At 47.7% G+C, this 26,858-nt stretch overlaps 1 protein-coding gene across 7 annotated transcripts in view; it reads right to left on the bottom strand.

The window, feature by feature from the left end:
* LOC119374634 (protein-cysteine N-palmitoyltransferase HHAT) overlaps window positions 1–26,858 on the bottom strand; it is a 95,416-nt gene that overhangs the window by 65,081 nt on the left and 3,477 nt on the right. For 5 of the 7 annotated variants that reach the window (XM_049410763.1, XM_049410765.1, XM_037644800.1 and 2 more), the window contains exons 3-11: window positions 24,828–24,910; window positions 24,186–24,296; window positions 23,106–23,300; window positions 21,266–21,505; window positions 20,628–20,743; window positions 18,667–18,873; window positions 18,118–18,153; window positions 16,534–16,735; window positions 14,414–14,555 (exon numbers count right to left, since the gene is read on the bottom strand). In XM_049410763.1, the coding sequence (XP_049266720.1) occupies window positions 14,414–14,555; window positions 16,534–16,735; window positions 18,118–18,153; window positions 18,667–18,873; window positions 20,628–20,743; window positions 21,266–21,505; window positions 23,106–23,300; window positions 24,186–24,296; window positions 24,828–24,910 (1,332 nt within the window). Of the gene's footprint in view, window positions 1–7,543; window positions 9,672–14,413; window positions 14,556–16,533; window positions 16,736–18,117; window positions 18,154–18,666; window positions 18,874–20,627; window positions 20,744–21,265; window positions 21,506–23,105; window positions 23,301–24,185; window positions 24,297–24,827; window positions 24,911–26,858 lie in introns of those variants that run through there. The other 2 variants (XM_037644799.2, XM_049410764.1) reach the window with 2 other exon arrangements.

Genomic DNA, 26,858 nt, shown 5'->3' with positions numbered 1-26,858 from the left:
ACGTGCATGGTGCCGCCGTACGCTGTATAAATGTGATGTAGGGTCAGTTGTTTGAGGCCAATTGGCGAAACTAGGGACTTCTTCGTAATCCCAGGAATCACAAGGCTAACAGGCGGTTTAGGCAGGACCCACGGCGGTGTTCCAGGAAATCTCGGGGAAGAAAACCTTGATGGTAGAACGTTTTCGTGCCGTGATATTGCTCTTGAAAAGCTGCAGTTTGGGTGGGTGGCACGGAGTGCTCATAGCGGGTGCTGCCTGTGTCGGGTCAAGAGGCGAAGATGCACTCGAAGTGGCTCGCAGCGCATGTATACACTGATGGGACAAGCCCGAGCTTCCGCGATAGTTCCATTCGTTGACGTGCAGCGTGGTAGGCCCAAGCATGTTCGCAATCCTTGAGCTTGAATACTCTCTAGCGTGTTCACACAGCTCGGTCTCATGTTTGAGAGCACCGGCATGCTATACCGTATATATCCTACAAACAGCGCATTGTAGAGTTGAAGAAGTGACGATTCTGATGGGCCCCATCTTGCTCCTGCCACAGTCCAAAGAACGAGAACAAAACTTTTCAATTTTGATTTCAGTGCTGCGACGTGTCTCGACCACGATAGATCCCTGTCTATGATTACCCCAAGGAACTTGTGGTGCGTTACAGTAGGTGTCGCCGTTCCATTAATAGTTATAGGGTATCTTGACATATCTTTGCGCGTGAATGCAAGCACTGCGCATTTGTCAATGGAAAGAGTGAGACCCTGGCGCCGTAGATATTTAGCTGTTAATGTCACTGCACGTTGAAGTCGAGCACGCAATTGCGGACGAGTAGCTCCGGACGCCCATATGCATATGTCATCCGCATATGCGCTGACTTTTACCGTGCTGGGAAGTTCTGCTGCCAGTCCAATCATAGTAACGTTGAACAGAATTGGGCTGAGAACTCCCCCTTGGGGAACACCACGGTGAATAGTATGTCGATCGGTGTCTCCGTCGCTTGTCGTCATGTAAATGGTACGGTCACTAAGGTAACTTACGATCCAGGCGTACAGTCGTCCGCCGACGTCTAAATCTTCCAGTGCGTCAAGGATCGCATAATGCAGCACATTATCGTAGGCGCCCTTAATGTTTAGGAAGACGGCCGCCACTAGTCTGCGTCGGTTTCTTTCCTCTTCAACATTTGAGATCAAGTCGACCACACCGTCGACTGCAGATCGTCCTCTTCTAAAGCCGTTCATAAATGCAGGAAAGCAATTATTGCTTTCTAGAAGCCACTCTAATCTTGACAGCACCATCCTTTCCATTACTTTCCCGACGCAGCTGGCTAAGGCGATCGGTCTGTAGGAGGAAAGGGCATGAGGACACTTCCCTGGTTTGAGCAACGCAATAATGCGACTGCATTTCCATTTAGCTGGGACATGTCCCGACTCCCACGAGTTGTTATAGTGGGAGAGCAGGATATGTCGTGCTTCTGTACCAAGATGGCGGAGTGCAGCGTACGTGATTCCGTCAGGTCCTGGTGCCGATGAGCGTCGGGAAACAGAAATGGCAGCGTCAAGCTCATGCATTGTGAAAGGCACATCGAGGCGCTCATCAGACGATGGGGGGGCGCTATGGTGGTAAGAGTCTCAATCACAGCATCAGTGGTGGCCGCGATAAGGCTGCAGTAGTCTCCGGCTATGTCAATTGCTCCCCGACCTTGATGTAGAGCCACGGCTCGGAATGGTTGACTTTGTTGGGGAATTGTCTGCAAACTTCCTACCACCCGCCAGATCTTAGATAGAGGTTGCCTTGGGTCGAGAGATCCGCAGAATGTCCTCCACCGCTGCCTGTCAATCTTGTCGAGATGCCGAAGAACGTGTCGTTGAGCTCGGCGACAGGCGGAGAGGTCTGACGGGGATTTCGTTCTTCTGTGTCGTCGTTCCGTGCGGCGACGGATTGCACGAAGGGCCTCGTATTGGGAGTCGATTGCTGATCTCTGCATCGGTAGGTTAACCTGTCTGGTTGTGTCACGCAGAGAAGAAGCAATGATATCCTCTATTTCGGATGATACAGTCGTGTGCTGACAGCCCGTCTTGACAGATGCCTGAAACAAGGTCCAGTCTGTTTGACGGATGTAGCGTGAAGCTGAGCGGCGAAACCACCTAAACTGAACATAGGTTGGGAGGTGATCGCTACCACGAGTCTCCAAATCCGTGCACCAACATGCAGAAGACAGAAGGCTCCTGGATACAAAGGTAAGGTCGAGGCAGCTGCTATAAGAAGTACCGCGAATAAATGTAGGTGACCCGTCGTTGAGTACGCTTAGACCATAAGTGCACATAAAGTTCGCCAAGTCTCTTCCACGGCAATTCATCGCAGTGCTACCCCAGAGGGGATGATGTGCATTGAAGTCACCAATCACAATGTGTGGACTTTGTGCGGCTTGCAGCACGGTCTTCAGGTGGGAGCAGTCGATCTTCGCGCTTGGGTGGATGTATCCTCCTATTACTGAGAACGTCCGCCTTTTATGTGTTATAGTCAGGCTGACGTAATCGTTGTTAGTGTGCGGCACGATGTCGTGTCTTAAGTACGTCAGATCGCGTCGTATACAAATTAGTACTTTACTTGTACGTTGCTCGCTGCGAGACCACATTTGGACATACCCAGAGATGCGAAAAGTCGAATCCATGTTTGGCTCGCAGACAACAATAACTGGAAATTGGTATTTAAAAACCCATTGTCTGAAATCCGACAAACGGCCACGTAGACCTCGAGCATTCCATTGCATAACAAGCGACTGCCGCATGCGTTCTTCGAACATCAGTGCCATGTTCGCTTATTGAAGAACCACTAGAAGTGGCTCCAAAACTTCCAGTAGCTGGACAGCAGCCTTAGCAGCGGGTGTGTTTAGGCCGCCAAGAATCTTCCGCATTGAACCCATCAAATTTTTTAACATAGACTTGACGTCTGCATTATCCATCTTTTCATTGTCTTCATTGGGTGCAGTAGCACTATACGACAAGGGCGTACACGCGGCTCGTGATGGTAGCGAAGGCCACTGAAGCTTTGACGTATTCAGAGCCAATGACTGCTTGCCTTGCGCTTGCGTAGACTTGCGTAGGTCAGGAGGTATGCGGATAATCACCTGTGGTGCATCACCTGTGGCCCGTGGTATGCGGGTATGCGCCACAGGGCAGTCACAGTCTATATCAATCTAGATTTTGGAAGTCTTCATACGTTGCCGGTGTTGACGGCGTTGTCGATGAGCGAAAAGTCCCGATTGATTGATTGATTGATTGATTGATTGATTGATTGATTGATTGATTGATTGATTGATTGATTGATTGATTGATTGATTGATTGATATAACTTTAATGGCAAAATCTCGATGGGAGGAAACAATAAAAATCACTGCTCGAGCAGAAACCGAACCCAGGTAGCATGGCAGTCTAGTATCCTACCAACAGCCGCACCAGTGCTTCAAACTGCTTCGGAAAAAGACCAGCGTCATGTCGACAGCACCCCTAATGTGGTTGCAGTGTTGCCTATCCGCTGTTATGCAATAAACGTTGCACACGCACACCTATGACTCCGTGATCTATAGTCAAGCGTTGCTCGAATACGCCGACGACCGCTATAGTTGCGATATGTACAGTACGGTACACTGTTAAAGGGAACACTGAGCACCTTTCATTTTGCTGTCCCTCTAACAGCAAGTGAACAGGGGAACATTGTGCATGCACTACACGAGTCTGTCAAAAAGAAGCAGAACTGCCAATAACCAGTTGTTGTGTGCAAATCTAAGTTTCGACCCTACCTTTATGGTAGACCGTTCAGGGCAGTCAGTGACCACCATTCGCTATGCTGGTTGGCAAATCTCAAGGATCCATCAGGGCGACTAGCAAGATGGAGCCTTAGGCTGCAGGATTATGACATTACTGTAGTATACAAATCCGGGAGAAAACACAGCGATGCCGACTGCCTGTCACGCGCACCAGTCGATCCAAGTGTGTCCGAAGAAGATGAGTTCCCGTTCCTAGGCGTTGTCGACGCATCGGAAATCGCTCAACAACAACTTGATGACCCGGATTTGCTGCCGCTTGTACAACGCCTGCAGGGTCTCAATGTTCAAGTCCCGCGCATATTCTCGAGAGGACTTCCTTCGTTCTGTCTTCGAGGAAGAGTCCTTTACAAGCGGAACTTCGAGCCCAACGGCGAAAAGTTTTTACTAGTCGTACCTAAAGCTATGCAAGAAGAAATTCTGCACGCATGCCACGACGAACCGACATCTGGACATATGGGTGTGAGCCGTACATTCGCCAGGATTCGTCCGAAGTACTACTGGCCTAAGTTGCTCGCATCAGTGCAGCGCTACGTCAAAACCTGTCGCGAATGCCAAAGACGCAAAACTCCATCCGTAAAACCTGCAGGTCTTCTCCAGCCAATAGACCCTCCGGACGCCCCATTCCAACAAGTCGGCATGGACCTCCTAGGACCTTTCCCGATATCTTCGACAGGCAAGAAGTGGATAGTGGTAGCCACAGACTATCTGACCCGTTATGCTGAGACTGACTCTATGTACAGCGCAACAGCAGTCGAAGTCGCCAAGTTCTTTGTCAACAGCATAGTCCTCAGACATGGTGCGCCCATCGTCGTTATCACGGATCGTGGAACGGCCTTTACTGCAGACCTAATGCAATGCCTGATGCGAATGACACATACCGGTCATAGAAGAACCACGGCGTACCACCCTCAATCAAATGGCTTAACGGAACGCCTGAACAGAACTCTGACCGACATGCTTTCAATGTATGTCGATGTTGAACATAAACTGTGGGATGAAATATTGCCCTACATAACCTTTGCATATAATACAGCCGTTCAAGAAACAACTCGAGTTGCGCCATTCGAACTTGTATTCGGCCGAAGAGTAACCACTCCATTGGATGCCATGTTGCCACTAGGTGACGAAAGCAGCTATCCACCTGACCTAGACGATTTCTTGCAAAGAGCCGAGGAAGCACGACAGATGGCAAGATACAGAATACGCCGCCAACAACGCGTTGATTCCAGTCGGTACAACCAGCGACGTACTGAAGCGCTTTATGAGCCCAGTGACAAAGTGTGGATATGGACCCCAGTGCGCCGCCGTGGACTCTCTGAAAAGCTTCTTTGCCGATACTTCGGCCCTTACGAAGTACTCCGTCGTATAAGCGACGTTACTTACGAAGTCAAATCTGCTGGACACGAGACCTCAAGACGCCGCAATCCCACAGAGGTGGTACATGTAGTCCGCATGAAGCCCTACTATGACAGATCATCGAAAAACGAGTGAGAGTCCGCACGACTCCTTTCCCTGTCTGACGCATCGGGTCGATGCGTTGAGGAAGGGGATAATGCCGCGACATGTTGGCCGCATTCAAATAGCGCGCCATCAACATGCATACCCGACAGTGCGCGCCGTATCGTAGTGCCGCGCAGCGACCATCGTGGCACGAGCACCTGGCCGGACCCGGCTCGCATGCGCCACGCGCTCGTGTGCCTCTCGGGGGAAAAAGAAGAGGAGAACAGCTGAACGACATCTTTGGTGTTCGACTGACTCGCAGTTTTACGACCGCAGTGCCTTTGAGTTGTGGGCACAGGTTCGCCCTTAATAAATACGTTTGTTTTACTAGCCTTTGTGCTTCAGCATCGCTACAATATCAATGTACCGACTAGCTCGGACCCAACATCTGATTAGGTTTAAATACATCATTTGGGACAATAATTAGGAAAGTTCAGTTAATGAACTTTTCTATTAGTTTAGCTAGGAGGTTATGTCAAATCGGAGAACTGAAGTTCCTCATGCGAAGAACCCATCGCAGCTTTGAGATATAGAAAAAGCGGCCTGTGGCGCAATGAAATTCAACCAAAATCAACGGCTTTCGCGTTGAATTTTGTTGAATTTGAATCGGATTGGAAGTTTTATCATTACAATTTTCGTTTTAAAGAAGAAATTAAGTTTTCAAGTTCCCCATTGACGGCAGTGGGGAACTTCAGCGAGGAAACTGCCTCATGACCAAATGGCAAGATTGTTGCCAGTGGGAAACTTCAAAAAGTATTTACTTCTTTAAAACAAAAAAAATGTAATGATAAAACTTGCCATTTAAGAATGACTATTTACTTCCTTTCGATTGAGGTATAAATCTGATTTTTAATTGGAGCATCATGCGGTCTAAATTGTGCCTCAATGTGGAACAAAATGATTATTTTTTTTCTCGTAAAAGTTAGAAACTTCATCGGTCTGAAAATAATTTTAGCGCAAGGTATATCTCCTGTAGCGTAAGTGTTCGTTACTCAGACGTTCAAACGTAGCGCGATAATTTAAGGAAGAAAATGCAAGCATGGAACATTTTGGCGAAATTTGCGGAGGCTTATATGGGAGAAAACAGCAGTAATATTACTGAGCTTCGAACGCCTTAGGCAAACGCCTTTGCTTAGCATCTAAACCAAATTTAGTATTAAAAAAGAAACGATACTCTCAGAATAATTTACAAACAACACTCAGACGACATTCGGCGAAATTCGGAAGGCTCCCACGTGACCACAAATTTTTTTCGCTTCGAAATATTCTAGCGATTCGCTGTTTTTAGTGCAATATGATGCAATGCAATCTGATGAATCGGCACGATTTTTTTTTTCGAGTACGTTTGAGATGGTCGCCAAAATGACTGAGACGTTTGGTGCGGGATGACCCAAAGGCTAAGAATTGTTTACAAGCAATTTGAACGCTCGGCGGTGTAATCCGCACTGATAACCGGACCGGCGCACTTTAATCTACGTGCTAGCCACAGCGAACGTTCCTTATCCTCGACAAACTATCGGCCACGACCGGCCTTGTTGGTATCTACTATTTTACGAGCGCGTTCTATTTTTGTGCAATTGCGAAGCGACACCCAGGCGTCGATTGTATAGATTAACTATCTCGTTATCGCTTTAGGGCCAAGTGCCATGTTGTATATCTTGAAGGCTTGTATAGAAAGTAGGGTTCTTGCTTCTGGATCTGTTTTTCAGCATCGTCAGCGCGCCCACTCGGAGCCGCTCACTACTTGAGATTTACGTGTAGCAACGACGGTCTGCTTATTTTCAATCTGGCACTTCGTCTTGGTAAACAATGCGCAGTTGAATTCAATATTCATCTGGAGTCAGTTTCAAGTTATCATGATTAGGCATTGTCAATTACATACATGCTACTCGTCTTTATCACGAAAGTTTTTCCATTGGTCAGTTGTCTGAGTACTGATCTGTCATCCTGATTGTAATTATATTTGAGTAGTTGGCGCTATTATGACTGTGAAATAAGATTTAAGCATGATGACTGACATTTTGCTTGCAACACACCGAGAAACTTCTCTAAAAACGAACTCCGCCTTTCTGCTATTAAAGTTTCTCGTTCTCTTTTGAAATGTCGTGCGAAAAGCCTTCTTTTCATTACAAAGAACATGAGCGCGCATATTGTATTCTTTCTTTTACCCCGACTTTTGCCGTTAATGTGTTTGCAAAATTAAATGTCCCCCTAATTTAAGAAATCTCGTGCTAAAAAGCATTTATAACTCTATGTTAGCTCGACATGTACAGTTCAGCGCTGTCTGAGAAGTTCACGGGCACAAAATGAAATCAACTTTTATGAGGTACACTCTACAAAAAGGAGAAAAGAGTCATTTTTACACTTTTTTGTTAGTCCTGACTTGTCACGCATACGACTCTCTTTAAAGAGACACTTGAACTCTCTGTTGCAGATCGCATATACTCTCGTCGGAGGGTAGTGGGACCCAAAAGAAAGTTAACGCGTCTCTTTAATGAGTCATACATGCGGCAAGTCAGAACTAACCGGAAAGAGTAATACTGTTTTATATTTTTTTTCTTAGAATGTAGGGCAAACTGGAGATCTCGTTGGGAGACAGCAGCGTCCTGCAGTGAGCATAAAATAGGCTGACGTTGTATTTGTTGTTGTTGTTGTTGATTATGATGATGATGATGATGGTGACGATGATGGTGATGATGATGATGATTACGATTATGATGACGCAGTTCAGCGCTTTCCAAGGCGCCGTACCTCGTCTCAAGGCTCAACCTCACCGCCTTGTTGGGCTTCGGTGCGACGTTGAACGTGATGTTCTTCATCAACCACCTCGTGCAGTAAGGCGTACCGCGAGCCTTTGCCAGAATAGAGGGCATTGACCTTCCTCCGTCGCCCAAGTGTGTTGCCAGATCGCACCTCTGTTCCCATTTCTGGTGGTGAGCAGCACCTTATCATACAGACTGCAAGGGGCATTTTGATATCCATTGCAATGTTGTTCCTCTCGCCTTGATACTTCAATATACCTTGATGCCTCTCGCCTTGATGCTTCATATTCATACCTCAGAATGTAAGCTGTCAGTATGTAAACTGTAAGCTCGGTCAAACTATAAAGAGGATAGAAAATCAGATGAGAAGCGACAGAAATGTTTGTGTTGTGAAAAGCAGAGTATGAGCCTGGGGCAGACGCCGTCTCACCTGCTACACTGCTCAGAAAATGAAATGTCAGACGACGAAAAGAGTACGGTGAGGAGAGATGATGAGGATATGCAGTATAGGGTACAGATACGAAAGAAAAAAAAACTGTCTGCCATCTAGCTGTAGCACGAAGCTACACGAAGGAAAACCATACAGGTTTCCTGTAGTATCTGTACTATCTTTACTGACGCGATGTTTCCGTTGGTGACGATGAACCAGCACAACTCTTCCACAACCTTCTATTAAGAAGGCAGGAAAGGCACCGCCCACATGACAAAACCCCGGCAGCCGATTGCCTCTGTGACTGAAGAAATAACACCGCTCGTGTACTGGCACATTGTCTTCGACGGCGGGGCCATGCGGCTTGTGACGTCAGCCTCATTCGTGCAGGCTTGTGTCCATCCGTCTTTGGGGTGGAAATGCCGCTGCCTTCTAAAGTTCTACACGCGGTTAGAACCTAAGAAAAAAGTGTAAGCGTATAAAGTTTTTTCTCTCTCTCTTTCCCCCCATAGAACCGCGGTGCGCCTGCCATTCACCTGTCAAAGACAGTCATGCTATTTGGTTTCTGCTCGAACCGTTAGTCATTTTTCTCGGTTAATGTAAATAGTACGCATATTGAGAATTAATGGTCCTTCGTTACCACTTAAAAATTGCGGTTGGCTGAACAGCGATGACAGAATCCCTGACGAAAGTTACCAGGTCGTTCAAGCTTCCGACCTAAAACCAGAGACACAAATGTGTGTTTCTATGGTAAATTCAACTATCTGGGACACTCGAGAAGTGCTTAACGTCACTAAAATGAGTACGCGCCATTGGTTGGAGCATTCACGCAAGTTCTCTGTGGGAGGGGCGGCGAAGGCTGTGGACGGAGCTGACATGATTTTTTAAGGTTGTAATGCGAACGAAATCGGTTTTCTTTTTTTTTTTTCCTGTCCATAGTGTCCCTTTAAAGGCACTTCCGCGAATTATAGTTTCAGTGCGTTGGCTTCTGCATAGACGCTTGCCGAGTCTGCGACTGCGAAGTCGCTTCTTCTTGCGTCCGAAACGACTTGCGGTTCTTTAACTTTCGCAGCAGCCGCCTCAGCCTCCCTCTCCATTACATCTTGCGAGGCGTAGGCTCCGAAGTAAAGGGTAAGCAGCACCGGAAGTAGAGGCACCGGAAATCCTGCGGCAATGGGAAATTGCAATGACGTGAAAGACCGTCACCTCAGCAGTAAAGTGATTCGGTGTGCACTGTCTAGTACAAGCATGGTTTCGCGTTATCGATGTACGTGATTGATGTAATCGCGGGTTCGATAGGCAGTAACAGGAAACACCCTGTAAACAAACGCGACATCTATATGTATCAACGATACATATGTGGTTGACTCCGCACATGCGCACTGTTACATCGATTCTTCGATTGCTTCTCGCGCTCGTTGTGGTGGCTTAGGGACTAAGATACTGCGTGGCCCAGGCGATGCAGTGACATATCGCGAGAAGCCGCACGATTACGTTATTTCTGCGTGCCACCGGCTGAACACTGAATACTTCGGTTTCGTTTTCTGTCGTTGATGACCGCATATACCCAAAAGGTTCGTTGTATGTTATCGCTGTATGACATTGTATGATGAGAAGTGCGCATATAGAATAGTCACCGTACCGCCACCGTACAGAGCTAGCTGGTTGCATTTTAAGCCTACAATTAAATTTTTTAACTTCTTAGCTCCGCCTATCATTTTGTCTCGTCCTCAGCCGCATTTCCCATCTCTTGCTTTACATTACGTCGCTGTAACTGGCTATCGTTTATCTGTCCTTTTCATGACATGACCTGCCCAGGTCGATTTTTCTTCTCTAATATCAATTCGAATATCGGCTACCCTTGTATGTTCTATGATCCAGTCTGTTGTCCATCTCTCGCAGTGTTACTCCTACGATTCTTCGTTCCACTGCCCGCTGTGTGGTTCTTAGAGCACTGCACGGGCCGATTTTTCCGGCCCGGGCCCGGCCCGGCCCGAAAACGCCATGCTCCGGCCCGCCCGAGCCCGGCCCGGTGTTCTTAAATGTGGCCCGTACCCGGTCCGGGCCCGAAAGGTTCGGGCCCGGCCCGGCCCGGCCCGGCCCGACCCGACCCGTTTCAGCTACTTATGCCTCGAGCATAAAGGAGGCACCGTCTAACCTTCGGTTATTGTGAAGATACCTGCCACACACAAGATATTTTCTAGAGATTGTTTTGGGAACTTCTTTCGGTGTCACGACTTTCACTGGTACTCTGTATACTTTCGGTTAATTACGCCCGTAACATTCTTGCGAAATAATTGCAGAGCAATATAAAATATAATTGGAGTCATAGCTGGCTGTTTCATGTACGCACGCAGTGCTGACCACGCAATCTTATTTTTGCATTTCAAAGAACGACTACAAAATATACCTCCATAAACTGAAAAAAACAAGCATGGCAGACATTTTTAGTTTAAGTTTTACATCAATTGCATACGAGCTAGGGCTGTTGAGTAAAAGTAGCAAGTCTGCAAACTTCATCTATTGCACAATGCAATGGAAAAACGCCAGGCCTGCGCTGAAATCGCAGCACAGTCACAGCGAAAGCTGGAAGAGCGGCGTTTCTAGAGCCCGTTTTAAGCTCTCTTGGGGCTACAATAGAAGTACACTAGAATGGTACCCACTACGCCACAAATCACAATTTTTGTGAAGTTTGGAAGCACCTACTAAGCCATTATTCGTCATTGTGCGGAGAAGCGAGGCACCAGCTACACGTCTGTAAGGCATTATGTGCACTTTGTTGACGCGACGACTGATGACGATGAAGAATTATGGCTCAGCCCTTTGTAATGGGTTGGAAGCTTTATACGGCCCACCAGTTATGCAATTTGCATTGGGTGACGCCCGGACGCTATTTCCCTCTCCTGTCATGCTGTATAACATACGTTGACGTGGGAGAGGGACGGGGGGGGGGGTGCGAAGAACTACTTAGACGCCGAGAAAATGGATCATGCGCTTATGGGCTTTCTTGGAAACCAATACAAGTGCACTTGCGAGGAACCCACTACGCTATAAATCGTTGTAGGTTTTGAGAAGTAGGGCAGCAGGCACTGTGCCATTTTTCATCATTCTACGGAGAGCCGTGGTACCTGCTAAACACATGTAAGGCATTATGCGCACTTTGTTGATGCTGTGCCTGATGACGACGACGAATTATGGCAGAGCCCTTTGTAATTGGTTGGAAGCATTCAATAACCTACTCGTTGCGCAATTCGCATTGTGTGACGCCTGGTTACAGAATTCGCATTGTGCGACGCTTGGTGCTTATTTTACTCTTCTACCACGCTATATTGCATATGCCAATGTGGTTCCTTCCCGACATGAAGCCTGTATAGGACCTTTTTGCAAAGCAGTTTCAAGCACCGGCATGGCTCAGAGGTTGAATACTGGGCTCCCATGCAGAGGGCCCAGGTTCGAACCTCGTTCCATCCTGGAATATTTTTCTTATTTAGTTTTTTTTCTTATTTCGAGCGATACTGGTTACGGACACCGGCGGCGGCGGCGGCGGCGGACAACTACGGCGCCAAAAACGGCCGGTGAAATGATCTCATAACAGTTTTCGCTGTAAAAGAAAACGTGCTCTAGCTGCTTCTGGTAGGAATACACCAGGCTGGGCAGCGTTACATAAATTAAAGCTGTCGTGTTGACTCCTCGGCAGGCAACTGCACCCAACGTACACAACGTTTTCGTGTTCAAAACAAGAACGTTCTTTGTCCCACCCTTCTTCCGAGTCACCGCCACCGCAGTGCCATAGATCTGTTAAAGCGAGGCACACCCGTTAGAGAGCGAGCCACCGTCCTCGCTGTTCCCTGAATATGGCTGTCTCGTAGTGATGCAGAACTATCGGTGATTTGACTATCGATAGTATCGATAGTTTCTTTGAAACTATCGATAGTGTAAACAAACTATCGATAGTGCTACTATCGACAAACTATCGATAGTGCAATCGGTAGTACCATCGTTAATATTACTATAGCGATATTACTGTCACGCGTGTTCATTGCTTTGTTTTGACGTATTCGGGTTTCACCGACAAAGACTGTTAGCAACGTTTGACGCAGACCACGCCGTAATCTTTGAGAAGCTTCACAATTGCTTGAGATCAGTCTGTTAAGATTACGCGCCGGACGCGAATAGTCAAGTTTATTCGAGAGCTTACGCGAGCACCAGCGATAACACTGGAAGGTTTGATGACTGATGTATAAAGGACAACGCGTTCCATCGATGATCAGATTACTCAACGGCTGACGACTGCTCCCGCCGCTATCAGTGCGCAGCATGTATCGCTTGTATTTTGAGTTTTGATTTTCTGGGCACAAGTTCGCCCAAATAAAGATTTCCTTGTTTCCCAGTCTTGCTGCAGCCTTTTTCACCGTCATAACCGCGTGACAATACTGTCGATAGTGGTGTGGATAATGATGCGGTTGCTGGCCGGCTATATTGCCAAAACAGTTGCGATAGCCTACTACCAGCTTCGCTTAATTTATGAACATTTTTTGGCAGAGAAATTAATTATTGCCGCAGTGAAAATGGCGGAAAATATCCATCAATAAATTCGTATCTGAAAGCAACCAGTTACACCTTACAATTAACTTCTTGATATTTTTCGTATTTTGAAATCCTAAACTGCAATATCAATTTGAAGCCGCGCAGTCCCACCAAATGTAACGTCATCCTATCCGCTACAGCTGAACAGTTTGACTTTATGATCATGTGTCCGCAAAGCACTCTGGTGAAGAACATAGTCATGTCAACTTTCTTGCCCTTCAGCCTGCTCCTCCGGCTCCACAATGTACCACGCGCGCGGGGAACCAAGTTTATTCTGCACTGAGTCCGCGCTGTTGATTTTATACTATCGATAGTACCATCGAATTTTTTACTATCGATAACGCTATCGATAGTATTTTTCACCATCGATAGTACGATAGTGAGTCAGCTATCGATAGTATTGATAGTACCATCGATAGTTCTGCATCACTACTGTCTCGTCGTCTTCGTGTGACCGCCTTCGATCTTTGAAAATGTTACGCCTTAAAGCGAGACCGGACTAAGGGCTTCCAAAACAACTGTCTATTAGAGCGCCGAAGTGAACAAGCCGGCGGCCTCTTTAGCGATCCCCGTCGACGTGACGTGTCGGGTGTCCGGAGCGTGATTATACAGATACGTATGAGACCCGGGCCTAATACGGGCCTGGCTCAGGCCCGAGCCCGACCCGAGCCCGAAGATCACGGGCCCGAGCCCGGCCCGGGCCCGATCCAACAATCCCTTACCCGGCCCGGCCCCGCCCGCGGGCCGGGCCGGGCCCGGGCTTTCGGGCCGGCCCGGGCCCGTGCAGTGCTCTAGTTGTTCTTAACTTCTCGGGTTTCTTTGTCATTCTCCAAGTTTCTGCGTATACGGCGCCAGATCCTCATAGTCGGTGTCGCGAACTTCTTTAAGCACAAGATCAAGCAGTCGCGGACTCCCCTACGTGCACCACATGTAATACTCGGGAATACTTAAAGCACGTCCTGTGTGACTGTTCCCGTTACGCGACGCACAACGGCAGAATCTGAATGCAGCACTTCATTTAACACGGCTTGAGCTTGGCGCTGCGGCATCTTCTCGACCCGTGGCAAAGCAGCGTTTGTGCATGCGCAACACCAACGCTCTGCTGGTGTTTTTGAGGAATACTCACCTGAACGAAGCTTTATGAAAGACTATTGTGCATGCATGTATTTGTGTATGTACGTATCATTTGTATATGTGATAATTGTATATATCACAGTCGTCACCCGACGTCCGGAGTAGCAAGACAGGCGATAAACCAGGCTAACATCTCCGGAAATATCATTAATATTTGCTGTCTCTTTCTCTCTAATGTCGACTTACCGAGAATGACTCTCTTGAAGAATATGGTGGTGATCTTCATGTCGACCAGGTAAAACATGCACGCCGTTATGGTCAGCAGGTAGTGGGGAGATCCCAGAATGGCCTTCGCAATTCTTGTTCTCTCGGGGCTCAGATACTTGGCCTGCAGTACAGACGAATAAGTTATCATGCACAACGAATGTCACTGAAAAAAATGCTGGAATGTTGCGTTCTAGAAAGCGAACGCAGTAACTTAGGCCGATCGAGATGAAACGCCGAGACTGTTTCCATTGTCAAACAACTTTAACAGCCGTTGACACTATTTTAAGTGCTTGAAACGTGGTCACAACTTCGGTTCTGTCTAATTGTATTATTGAAAGAGCTTCGGATTCTTCTATTTAGTGGCACGAGCAGCGGACCACACTTTTGTTTCTCTCACAAGCACTTCCGGTCGAGCACTTATTTCAGGTTTTCTCAATATTTAGAAAAAGTCCTGTAAAAAAATAAAACTGATACGAGAGCGATGGTCCTGCTTCAGGTTAAGAGTTGTATGGTACACATATAATATCGGAGCATAAGTTGACTTAAGATAAGGGCCACTTAACTGTCAGGATAAAAAATGAAGATTAATTTAACGAGTTCATTGAAAGTAGACGGTTTTCTTGTGAGCAGCTTAGAGCCTCAAATCTTTTTTTTGACCATGCTCTTATCTTATATGAGCACTCGCTGAGTGCATCGCATAAAACCGATTCCCACAATGCGTGGAATCTGCCGTATTTTTTTCCTCTCATAAACGTTTCACACTTCGTAACGAGATCTTATACGTTAATTATTCATCGCGTTCAAACGTAGTGTCGCCGAGTGCGGGCACCCGCCTATTTTAGCGCATTAAATTGAACCAATTGATACCACCGCAATGCGCATTTACGCCAGTTCAATACTCGCGAAAGGATTGGACGAGCGGAACTCGGTTAAGGCGTACCGACCGAAAGAAGCACAAGTCCGATGATCGTGTACAGTCACGCGTTGGGCGAACTCCTCTGACGAAGTAAAAGCCAGGCGAAAGACTTCACAGTGACTTGACTTGCGAAGACTATAGGTGGCGTAACGCCCCGTCCTAGCTTCTTTCATTCTCCAAGCTTCTCGGCCCGTGGCAAGACAGCGGTTGTGCGATGCGCAACACAAAAGCGCTGTTGGTGTTCTTGAGGAACACTAGACTTAACCAAAGTTTGTGAATGACTATTTTGTGTATATATGTGCGTTTTTGACTGTAAGTACTACTTGTGTGTATATGTGATCATTGTAAATATCATAGTCATCACCCGACACCTGGAGTAGCAAGCCATGGCGACAAACCAGCGTAACCTCTCCGGGATCTTCATTAAAGATTGTTATCCCTCACTCTTCCTGCTTATATTATCTAGTGAAGCATGCTATGAGTTAGATTTTCAGTGGCGGCGGCGTCGTACTCGAAAAGCCCGGCGCCGGCCGGGTACAGAAATGCGGCCCTCGAAGGTTCGCCGGTCACATGCTCATTTGCATGCGCCGTTTCCCGATAATTGATGCTCTCTCGATCGTAGGCTTGTCGGCGATCAACCGTCTCTGATGCGGCAATCTGATCTTGTATCGAGGTGGCTTGTCATTTCACGTTGCCACATTTCATTGTTGACTGGATATGAAAGCATGATCTCACGTCCCGGCGCCGGCGCCGGAACGTAGGTGTGCCGTTCACGCCACGCCCACAACCAATCAGAGCAGTTTCGCTTCCGCCGGGGAAAGAAAGAAAGAAAGTAAGAAAGTATACTATAGTCGGATACAACTTTAGAAGTCAGCGGCATTTTTTCCTCAAAGGCGGATGAACACAAGCCTGCACCAATGGGCGCGCACTCGGGACTGCCGTCATGAGCGGGACGGCCGGTGGCTCCGCCTTCGGAGAACATCGGAGCGTGCATGAGCGGGACTGTTTAGTCGCGGAGGCGATCGGCTGCCGCGCTTCGGTCAGCTGGGCGGGGCCTCTCCTGACTTCTTAAGTTGTATCCGACTATAGGTCACGCGCGAACACGCCAAGCTTTGCTTAATTGCGACCATTTTGCCGATATGGGAAGGGCTACTAATTTTTCCTTTTGCGTTGGCTGACGTACCTCAAAGCTCTTGACGCAGTCCAGCCTCTTGATGCGAGCCATGGTCACCTCGAGTGCGATGCCGGTGAAGCTGAGCGTCGCCCAAAATGTGACCGCTGTGGTCATCGAATGCCAGACCCAGACGCACGTGAAGGCGGCAGCGATACCCAGGAGTCGCCACGGCGTTTTCCTTTCGGAGCCCACTATGGGACCGTACACGTACCTGCAGAACGAAGCGGGAAATTAAGGCGATCAATATTATTATTTTATTTGTTCAGTAGGCATCGTATGGGCGCCGTCGGGCATTACGTAGAGGCGGGTTTTGTGATCCAATAATAAGTTGATCAGTACAATTTTGTATTATCCATAACGCAAATAACTTGTACCTTAAAAGGGTCCTGAATCACGTTTCCAAGTAAACATCAAATGACATAAGTATTGGAGCACTTGGTGAATAAAAGGCAACCACCGACCAAATAAAAGTTGTAAAAGAAACAACGTTTCGGCTTCCATACGGAAGCCTTGTTCACGAGCCTTCCATATGGAAGCCGAAACGTCGTTTCTTTTAAAACTTTTAATTGGTCAGTGGTTGCCTTTTATTCATCATGTTTCGTCCCGACCAGACGGGCTTCCGTCGAACTCTCGATTTCATTGGAGTATTTATTGCCTCGCGAATCGATCGCCGGTAAAAATTTCTCGAATCCGGCAAGAATGAAACGGAGTTCCAGGAATTTGTTGCACGCTACAAGCGCTTTCTTTCTTCTTTCGTCCCAACGAGCGCGCTGGAAGCTACACAGGGTGGGGTTACAGAGGGGGAGTGGGGGGGAGGGGGCATAAGTATAAAGATAGGGGTCTTCGTCAGCGCGTGTTATGAAACACAATCACTCTCTCCCCCGTGTGATTCCGGTGCGCGGTTGCGTTGCTACTGTGTAATTTTAGCACACTATAGAGCCCGGCGCCGGCGGCACTCCGCGGCAATAAGGGAATCTGATCCAAACACCGCTCTTGGTTTATGTCAGCAATCTGCCAACAGCAACAGTCTGGTGTATGACGCAGACTGCTACTGCCCCTAAACATCGAAGATGGACGCCAAGTCTGCCCCAAACCTTCACTGAGTCGGACCAATCCCGTCATAGTTTGAAGGGCTTGGTTATGACTGCGCATGTTTTTGACGATAAAATGGTGGCCGAGGAACACGTCATGTTGCATTCTAAAACGGTTTACTTCCAACCTTTAACCCAGAAAGCCGAGGACCAAAGACAGGCCGTCGTAATAAGCACGTCATCGCTTCAGTCTCCCCCCCCCCCCCCCCCCCATGGACTGACTCTGCAAACACCTATGGTTGCTGCAAACAACATTTCGGCAAGTCCACTCGCTTTCGTCGGAGTCCTTATATTTAGCCCTCGTGGCAAAATCGATGTACCCAGTGCGGTTTACGAAGGGGTTAGGGCGATTTACACGGGCTCACACCGGCTAACGTGCATACTGAACATATTTGTCTATTTAAGGTCTAGCAGGGTTGAATGTTTGAGGAGTGGTTCGGATACATTGCTTGATTTAAGGTCGCGCCAATCAAGCTTCAGCTGGAAGGAGCCGTAGACCTACTTTTTGATCCACAGGTGGAGGCCATGATCAAAATACCTGAAAAAGAGCAAGCACAAAGTTGTAGAAAAATTTTTTAGCGTTAAAAGGCAACACTGCAAACCTCGGAGGGATATCGTACATATATTATATGTGTATACATATGATGTACAGAGAGTATCCAAGCTACATATCATACGAAGTTATATGAAAACATAGATTAAGAGCGCGGTTTATTTGTTCGCGATGTTAATGAACTAGCCCAAACCTTCACATTAATAGATAGATAGATAGATAGATAGATAGATAGATAGATAGATAGATAGATAGATAGATAGATAGATAGATAGATAGATAGATAGATAGATAGATAGATAGATAGATAGATAGATAGATAGATAGATAGATAGATAGATAGATAGATAGATAGATAGATAGATAGATAGATAGATAGATAGATAGATAGATAGATAGATAGATAGATAGATAGATAGATAGATAGATAGATAGATAGATAGATAGATAGATAGATAGATAGATAGATAGATAGATAGATAGATAGATAGGACCTACCTCCAGAAGTGTGAACACAGGTGCCCCCTAGCGATGCATTTTGGAGGCGCTGGAAGGGTGTGGCCTTCAATTCTGGCACAGCCGCCGGAGACGCCGTACTGTATGCGATACTTCATGTAGAACATGACGTTCAGAATGGCGCCCAGTCCCACCAGGCTCGTCACGTCCAGCTCTGAGACCAGGTAAGGCGCCTTAATCAATGCGGCGCTGTGCGCCACAGTGAAATCAGTAAAGGGCAAAATCATCCAGAGTAAGTTGAATAGACGCAATACTTGAATTCATTTGCTTGTTCCAGACAACGCATCTAACTAAAGTAGGACGGAAAGACGACCCAGTTGGTACATATGCGGCACTAAAATTTTTAAGCACGAAATGGGACAAGGACAAGTGAGGTTGAAGTCTGGGTCAGTTGTTACATAACGCTGTAAGAATGAACTAGTCCAAAGGACGAAGTACAAAGAAGAGAAGCAGTAGCGCAGCCAGAAATTTTTTTTCGGGAGAGGGGAGAGAGGGGAGGGGAGGGTTTAACCATACCTTATGTATGTTTGTGCGTGCGCTTGTATGTGCGCGTGTATATATATGCACATGCAAAACTGCTAAATTACGGGGAGGGTTTGAAAACCTTGGCTGCGCCAGTGGAGAGAAGTGACACAGACAACGACTGGACTTTAAACTGCGCTTTATTAGCAAACACCATCTTCCAGGAAAACCAGGGGTGAATGCGCTGTTCAAACGACAAAGTAACAAAGGACCACTTCATAATTAACCGAGAAGCTAAGGCCAAAGTGGTTGGGAACCGAAGTTCCATCAAAGAAATGGTTGGAGGGCTGGCACAATTGTTACCCCGCATGTTGACATGATATGTTTCGAGAATTGGAGGGAACAAGTGATGGAACGGCACCAGCCTTTACTAGTTAATAGTGAGCGCTGGTGTAGTTCCCTCAACTGTCCTTCTCCCAGTTCGAGCTTGAAATTTTCCATGAAACGCACCTAAGAATTTTCGAAAGAGAAAAGCAGTCGTCCACCAGTATGTAGCACAAACTCAGGAGGAAATCCACACGGATTTCTCAAAATGAAGCTTCTCCCTTCACCGAAAATTTGTCCTAGCCCGGGATGAATTCCTGGTCCAGTCAAAAACTTCCCATTCGTCAACTGAGAAACTTTCTTTGTGAGAAATGCATATAAATTTTCTTGTATGTTCGTGGTACAAATGGCTGGATTACTGTTTTTTTTTTTTTTTCCTATTTCAGGAACCTTCCTCTATCATGCGGGCTTTCGCGAAACTGACTTGCCATCTCATCATTCTATATGCTTCTATGAATATTATTTTATCGGCTTCAAGCGAAGTCGAAGGGAACAGCAACCTTGAGCACGCGTGAGGAAACGCAATCGCTCTCTCCCGTTGTGATTCCTGGGCGCGCTAGTGTAGCTGCTGTGTAATGCTATCAGACTATGGAGCTCGGCGACGGTATACGTGGCACCCCATGGCAATAAGCGCTTATGATCCAAACGCCGCTCTTGATTTAAGTCGGCTGTTGGCCGATAGCATGCTACCCGCTGTGTGACATCAAACAGCAGGCGCCGGCAGCTCCGAAGAGAGTGAGCACAGACCTCTGTATGAAAAGAGCGCGCCTGAAAAAATCGCAACTCTGCTCTACGCTTCTAAATTCTCCTTGCCACGCACGACTGCAAGATTTGACTGAGCTGTTCATAGCAGTGTCTGCTTTCCGCAAGTTGTGTATTTTCACCAAGCCCGAGGGGCGGTTCATGACCTCTCTAAAGTCCCTGTTGTCTATAGGTCGTTTGCCTCGCGTTGTCCAGCGCTTGTCCTTACCATGCACCTTCGTGGGCAATAGGACAAGGCGAACAGGAACGCAAGAATGCATATCGACACGAAGCGTTTCGTGTGTTCCTTTTTCCGTATCACGTACCAACAAACAAATTTGAACAGTGTTCCTCACCAGTAAAAGTAGTGGCACAACAAATCCATGAGCAGAAAGTGGGCACCAGAACGCAGAAGGCCAGTGGTCAGCGTGCCGAGCTCACGAACTGTGAGCGACGGCTTCGGTTTCTCCATCTGCACCCACGTCACGAGAGTGCGCACTACATTTGGATCATATAAGGTCCCTAGATAAAATAAAACTTGTTTTATCTAGGGACCTTAGGATCATACAGTTCTTGCAGTGTATGTGTGCTTGTTTCAGTTGACGTAATATCTGTAAGCTTTGTTATGGCGATAAGGGGCTACGCTATATATACTGCAATGGAAGTGTCGTCCACTCTCTGAGGACTCAAGTTCACCGTGAACATGTATATACGTAAAATATTTTATGTCTACCCTATAAGCTTAAATAACAAAAGATACGTTTTTTTTTTAATCCGACCTTCTAATACATTGTCTCATCACAGGCACGTTGCATCAAGCGAACGAAGGATGGGAACCGTGGTATTCCTGTCTTTTCGTCCGTTTCTTCCTTCCTTTTTCGCCTCTCAGCGAATTCTTAAGGTACAAGGCTACAGTCGGATACAACTTTAAAAGTCCGCGGCATTTCCTCCTCAAAGGCAGCAAGCTGTGAAGGCAAAAGGAAAGGTGTCTCACCGAAGTGGCGAAGTCGCTGTAGTTCTGCACGGGCCCGAGGTAGAGCGTAGGCAAGTACACAGCGTATGCCAGCGTCTTGAAGTAGTCGGCCAAGTGGTTGCGCTTTCCCCTGGCGGGTGCGGCACCGTCCGCGGTCCTACGGATGTTGTCCAGGCAGAAGCTACAGCAGCGAAGCACCGTCCAGTAGAAGGACACAGCGGTGACGTAGTATTCGTGATCTCCGCGCGTCTCGAGCACAATCTGGAGAGGGCCAAAGGAAAATGCAGTCATGGACCATCATAGGAGATCAGGGAGAGTGCTCCATTCTGTGCATTTATTGCTGATCATTGAAGTCCAGGGTTCTACGGAAACCCGTCTAGTAGGGAAAGTTCATGGCGGAAAAATTAAGCGCCGACCAATTGTTAAAACACACACACAAAGACAAAGACATTTCGGTTCCGCTACGGGGAGGTGAACAAGGTCTCCGTAGCGGGACCGAAGCGTCTTTGTCTTTGTGTGTGTGTTTTAACGATCGGTCGGCGCTTAATTTTTCCGCCATTGCTGGTCTTTGGAGGCAAGAAAGGGGAGGGGACTAAATATTTGCATAGTGAACTGCTCCTCCCCCCATCTCCCGAGCCCCAGCTGGCGTTAAAGGGGCACTGCAACACTTTTTGAGCATAGTCAGAAAACGCTGCCGATCAGTAGTTGAGGTTCCTGAGAACAAGCGAGCCAAACATTATAGCGCAGCGTGCGGCCTGGAATTTACAATTAATTCTCAAAGTCGGCTAGAAATCGTTCCCTCTTTTCTCGACAAGTGTTGTCATGAACCCAAATGACCGCGCAATAAGCCCAAAGTCCACGGCCATTGGCTGATTTGAGCATCGTGAGCTGTATAGTTACCGCAGCCGCCGCAAGAGGCCACCATGTATCCGCGCGTGCTAAAGGCACTTGCGCTTGCGATCACACTGAAAGTAAACCGCGCTTTCGAAGAAAAAAGGTGCTCAAGGTCATGACACACGCTGAAGAACGGACGTAGTTTCTTGCCTTCTTGTCACCCCCCCTCCTCACACACAGTGTGCGTAGCTTTCAGCGCCCTCGCTGGTACGAAAATCCATGTAACTCCGCTGGTACTGGGCGGATTCTAAAAATTTTTGCGGTGGTCGATTCGTGAGGCAATTAACTCATTTAATGAAGCCATTCGATGATTACTTGGAAAAGTGTTGCAGGGCCCCTTTAGAGGGACTCTAAAGGAAGATATTAACTTTGACTAGATTGTTTTTTTTTACCGGCGTTGGAATCGATTACCGCTTTGTATGCGCCAGTAAACGAATTTCTTGCATCGGTAACCGCCACCGGAAGTCCCTGGTGCCCCTGCTCAATTTTAATCCCCTTCGCCGAATGGAGGACTTGACGTCACCATCTCGGCTGCCGATTTCTGTGAATCAGCGGGCGTCCGAGAGCTCCACAGCCATAATATGCAGCAACAACTCTGGATTACTGCACGTTTATTTTTTGTCAAAATTGGTCATTCACTTTCCATATGTAAGCCGTAGCAGCAATCAAGTAACGACACTAGACTATCTGACGTCCTTTAATGAGCTACCCACATAGCATATGACAGATGGCACAACTCCAGTTTCTCAATTTCGTCGTTTTCTCGCTTACAAATTCTCTGTTCTCGCCAGGAATGGTGAATTGGTTATTACACAAGACTAATCTTTCAATCTAGTTCAACATAATATTTAGTATCCCTTTAAGCCCTAGCTGCTCCCTGGAATCTCCCGATTGTCATTAGTTGACGGCCGACGATCTCGGTGCTACTACTGCGTGCCCATGATCCTGCCAAGGCTGGTAGACTCACCTGGAAAAAGTCGTACTTGAACACGTCGTAGTGTGTCACCATCATTATGGCCACCACGTAGCACAGCGCGGGGACGCCGACCCAGGTGAGCGCGAAGAATACTGCGTGCTCGAGGACGAAGAAAGCGGCGCTGTGCCAGCCGAGCGTGAGGGACACGAAAAGCAGGGAGTAGGCAGCGTGGTACCCGGGAACCACCTGCATATTGCTTGTAACGTAAAGTTCGTAGATGCGTTGTGTAAGGCACTCAAGTTTGTTTGAGGCCCGTGTACCTAGATTTAGATGCACGTTAAAGAACCCCAGGTGGTCGAAATTTCCGGAGCCCTCCACTACGGCGTCTCTCATAACCATATCGTGGTTTTGGGACGCTAAACCCCAGATATTATTATTATTATTAAGGCACTCAAGTTGGCAGAAGTCACCTCCTTTAGCAATGCCACCGAAGGGGGTATCTGCCTACTCTTTTAGGAGTGGAATGGCCAGCAACCCTACATGCGATAACTGCAGCTGCTAAGAAACGATTGCCCATATTCTCTGTGCGCGTCCCCGTTTCAGTGCGCTCAAAAAAAAAAAAAAAGAAAAAGAAAAAGAAAAAAATCCAATACGTTATACAGACTTGATAATCGCATTGGTCGAAAGGAAGGGTCCTGGAACACTGGCCGAGTTCATCCGCAGCACAGAAGCCGTTGAAAGCGTTCTTGTGCTTTTTATAGGACAACCGGGCTTAGAGACAGACTTTAAGAAGTCTCGTAATCTACTTTATATTTTTGTTTGCTTTTTCTTTCCTTTCTTGTGGCGCCTCTTTTCTATTTTCTTTCATTCCCCCTTTCCCCAACACCAGCCGGTCTAAGAACTGGCTAACCTGCCTGTCTTTCCGCCTGTTTCTTCCTTCCTTCCTTCCTTCCTTCCTTCCTTCCTTCCTTCCATCCAAATTTATGCACCAGCGACAGCTTTCTCTCTGTTTAAGAGAGACAGATTTCGAAATATGTGCTTTTGCCCACTGCATGTGCCGGAAGCGACTTGGGAGCCGGAGTCACGTAACGGGGCATCATGTCTTAGGCATGCATACACGTATACACTCACCGACGGCACCACGTGAGTGAGGACTCGACCGATGACGGAGTGCAGCAGAAGCCAGGGCCAAGTTGAGACGAGGTACTGCCGGCCTTCCCTCCATTCTCGGTCAGAGAGGTCCTGCATCGGTGGTGTAAAAGCGCGCACGTCATATAGTGTGCTTAAAGTTAAGCTTGGACTCTGGAGGTTTAACATCGATCACAAGAGCGAGAAAGAGAGCGAGGAACGGAAAATGCGAGAAGGTCGAGCGTCCGATCTGCTACCCTACACATTGGGTGCAAGTAAATGTGAATCAATACAAGGATTAATACGTCGATTAATTGAGAAGAAGACTGCCCAGTTAATCACAAGCTTACCGGCACAGCCAGTGCGAGTGCCACTCTCGGATCCTTAAGTCGCATTAGGGTCGCCTTTTTGTTGTTGTTGTTGTTGTTGTTCGTGCCCCTAGCAACCAATGTCACCGAGACTAGGCCGTCCAATGAGAGCTACGTACCGCCCTCTGGTCAGTGGAGGGCACCTAGACTTAACAAACACGACACAGAAGAGGCAAAGTGAGGCGATTGTGGCCACCGGTGCACGAAGAAGCTCTTTAGCGAACTTTCCTTTTACAATCGAAAAGCTCCCAAATACTGCTTTATTTGGCTGGCTCACCCAGTATCTGTCGACGCCGAAGTACGGGCTCTCCATGAGCCAGTGGGCCGTCACGTGACTCAACGTCCGCGGAAGGCTCGTATCTGGAGGAGCAGCCGAATAAGAAAGGAACTAGATTAACCATTGCCTATTACAATTACTATATAATTAATTTCCAAAGTCACAGCTAGCGAAGCGACACGTACCACGCAGGAGCGACATAGGAGGATATACTCCATACAATTTTTTCTGCTACATATATAGGTATCGTAATAGAAGCAGATGTTTGTACACATACGGCTTGACAAAAGAAACCTTTTTCTAGTACGCAGAATGTTTGAAGCAGAGAGGACAAGATAGCATTCTGAGCACTAAAAAAACTTGGAGGATGCTTGAGCTCATCCTTCCAGAGTAGAACGCGATAGCGTAATAGGGCCCAGTGCGCATCGCCTTCTCAATCCGCCTTTTTTCACGGCGCCTCCGCGCAAGCGCTCTCCCTTGCGGAAAGTTCGCGAAACGTCTTCTCATCTTGGACGCTTTGCTTCTGGCAATACCGATTCTCCCGGCCCCTACCAAACCCCTACCAAACGGCAGAGGGCAGCACAGGAAAATGAAAGAGGCGCATTGCTAGCCTGGCATCGGTTCTCGGTGCATGCCTAAACCATACCGTAAGGAAACGAACGACTATGCGCGTATAACATTGGCCGTTTCAAACTATCCTAGAATGCCTGCTGCAAGTGCAGTTGTTAAGTGCCAACTACGCCATAATTCTTCCTTCTGCGAATCAGCGAAGTGCCCACTACGCGTCCCTGTTTCACATGCGAGCGACCGAGCGGCGGGGCCCGCAGCGATCGAGCGGCAGCAGGACGCTCGGACGCGGCTTCGTTTCACATGCACCGCTTTTGCGCGGCGCGCGCCTCTGCGATGCGCAGTGATGGTTGTGGGAAGCGCCCGTTATCCGCGGGTTTCCTTTCTCCGGGCTTGCTTGTTTTGGTGCGCTTGGGTTGCAAGTTTCACGAGCCTTCTACTTCGGTGATCGATTTTCACGCGCCTAAACCTTGAATAATGAAAATGTGCAGTGTATCAGAGTGCAATTAAACAACTTCAGTAGTCACGTTTATTTCTGTTCCAGCTTTCTTTTTTTACCACGCAAGTCATGTTGCACGCCCATACACTTGGCCATGGAAAAGCAAAAGAAAGAATTTGTTTTTGGGGTTTTAAGCTTTCACAGGGCTTTCGGTGGCTTTTGCTCTCTAATGCCGCAAGGCGTTGGTGCGCCGTATGGGCCGGCAACCGGATGCAAGCGGCCCAGTCGACGACATTGTGGGTTTGTGAAGGAGCTCGTCTCTTTTTTTTTTTTTTTGCCTATTGACATTCTGCAGTAAAGAGGCGGCGGCATTTGTCGTCTTCGGGGTACGTGACCACTAAAAAAAAAAAAAAGGAAATCAGTAAACTATTCGAACGTGCTGCACCAGAGTAGTAAAAAAAAAACTGAAACATCTGCTGCGAACAAGTGCGGAGTGTCGTAGGTTCCCCCTGTCCGGACCTATGTTGGTGTCACGATTAGATAAAAATACAAAAGAACAAAATGGCACGTGCAAACGATTTGTCTGCTTTGATGGAAGCGCAGTAAAGAACAACAAAAGGAAAAGAACGACGTTTTCTACACTGCCAGCTCGTTACAGCAAATGTCGTCTGCTAGGAAACCGAGTCGGAGCGAGTTCCTCCCGGCGCGCGCGGCTGCTCTCGTCTCCATCCCTACAGTCACGTGCCCCCCACGTCACTGCTCCCCCATTGGTTGACCTTGGGCAGACGCTCTAGACGCGCTGCCGCGAGCGAATTTTTCCAAATCGAGCGAACAAGATCGCAGCGTCCTTTGGTCGCCCTTAAAACCTGTTTTTGGGCTTCCGCGACGGCAGCCGCTCCGCTCTTGGAGCAAAATCGCTGCATGTGAAACAGGCTTAAGCCTGTTTCACATGCGAGCGACCGAGCGGCGGGGCCCGCAGCGATCGAGCGGCAGCAGGACGCTCGGACGCGGCTTCGTTTCACATG

The sequence above is a fragment of the Rhipicephalus sanguineus genome, chromosome 11, assembly GCF_013339695.2.
Source record: "Rhipicephalus sanguineus isolate Rsan-2018 chromosome 11, BIME_Rsan_1.4, whole genome shotgun sequence".
In the NCBI taxonomy this organism is placed as follows: domain Eukaryota; kingdom Metazoa; phylum Arthropoda; class Arachnida; order Ixodida; family Ixodidae; genus Rhipicephalus; species Rhipicephalus sanguineus.
Note: the sequence above shows the minus strand (reverse complement) of the source record. Positions and strands in the feature narration are given on the sequence as shown.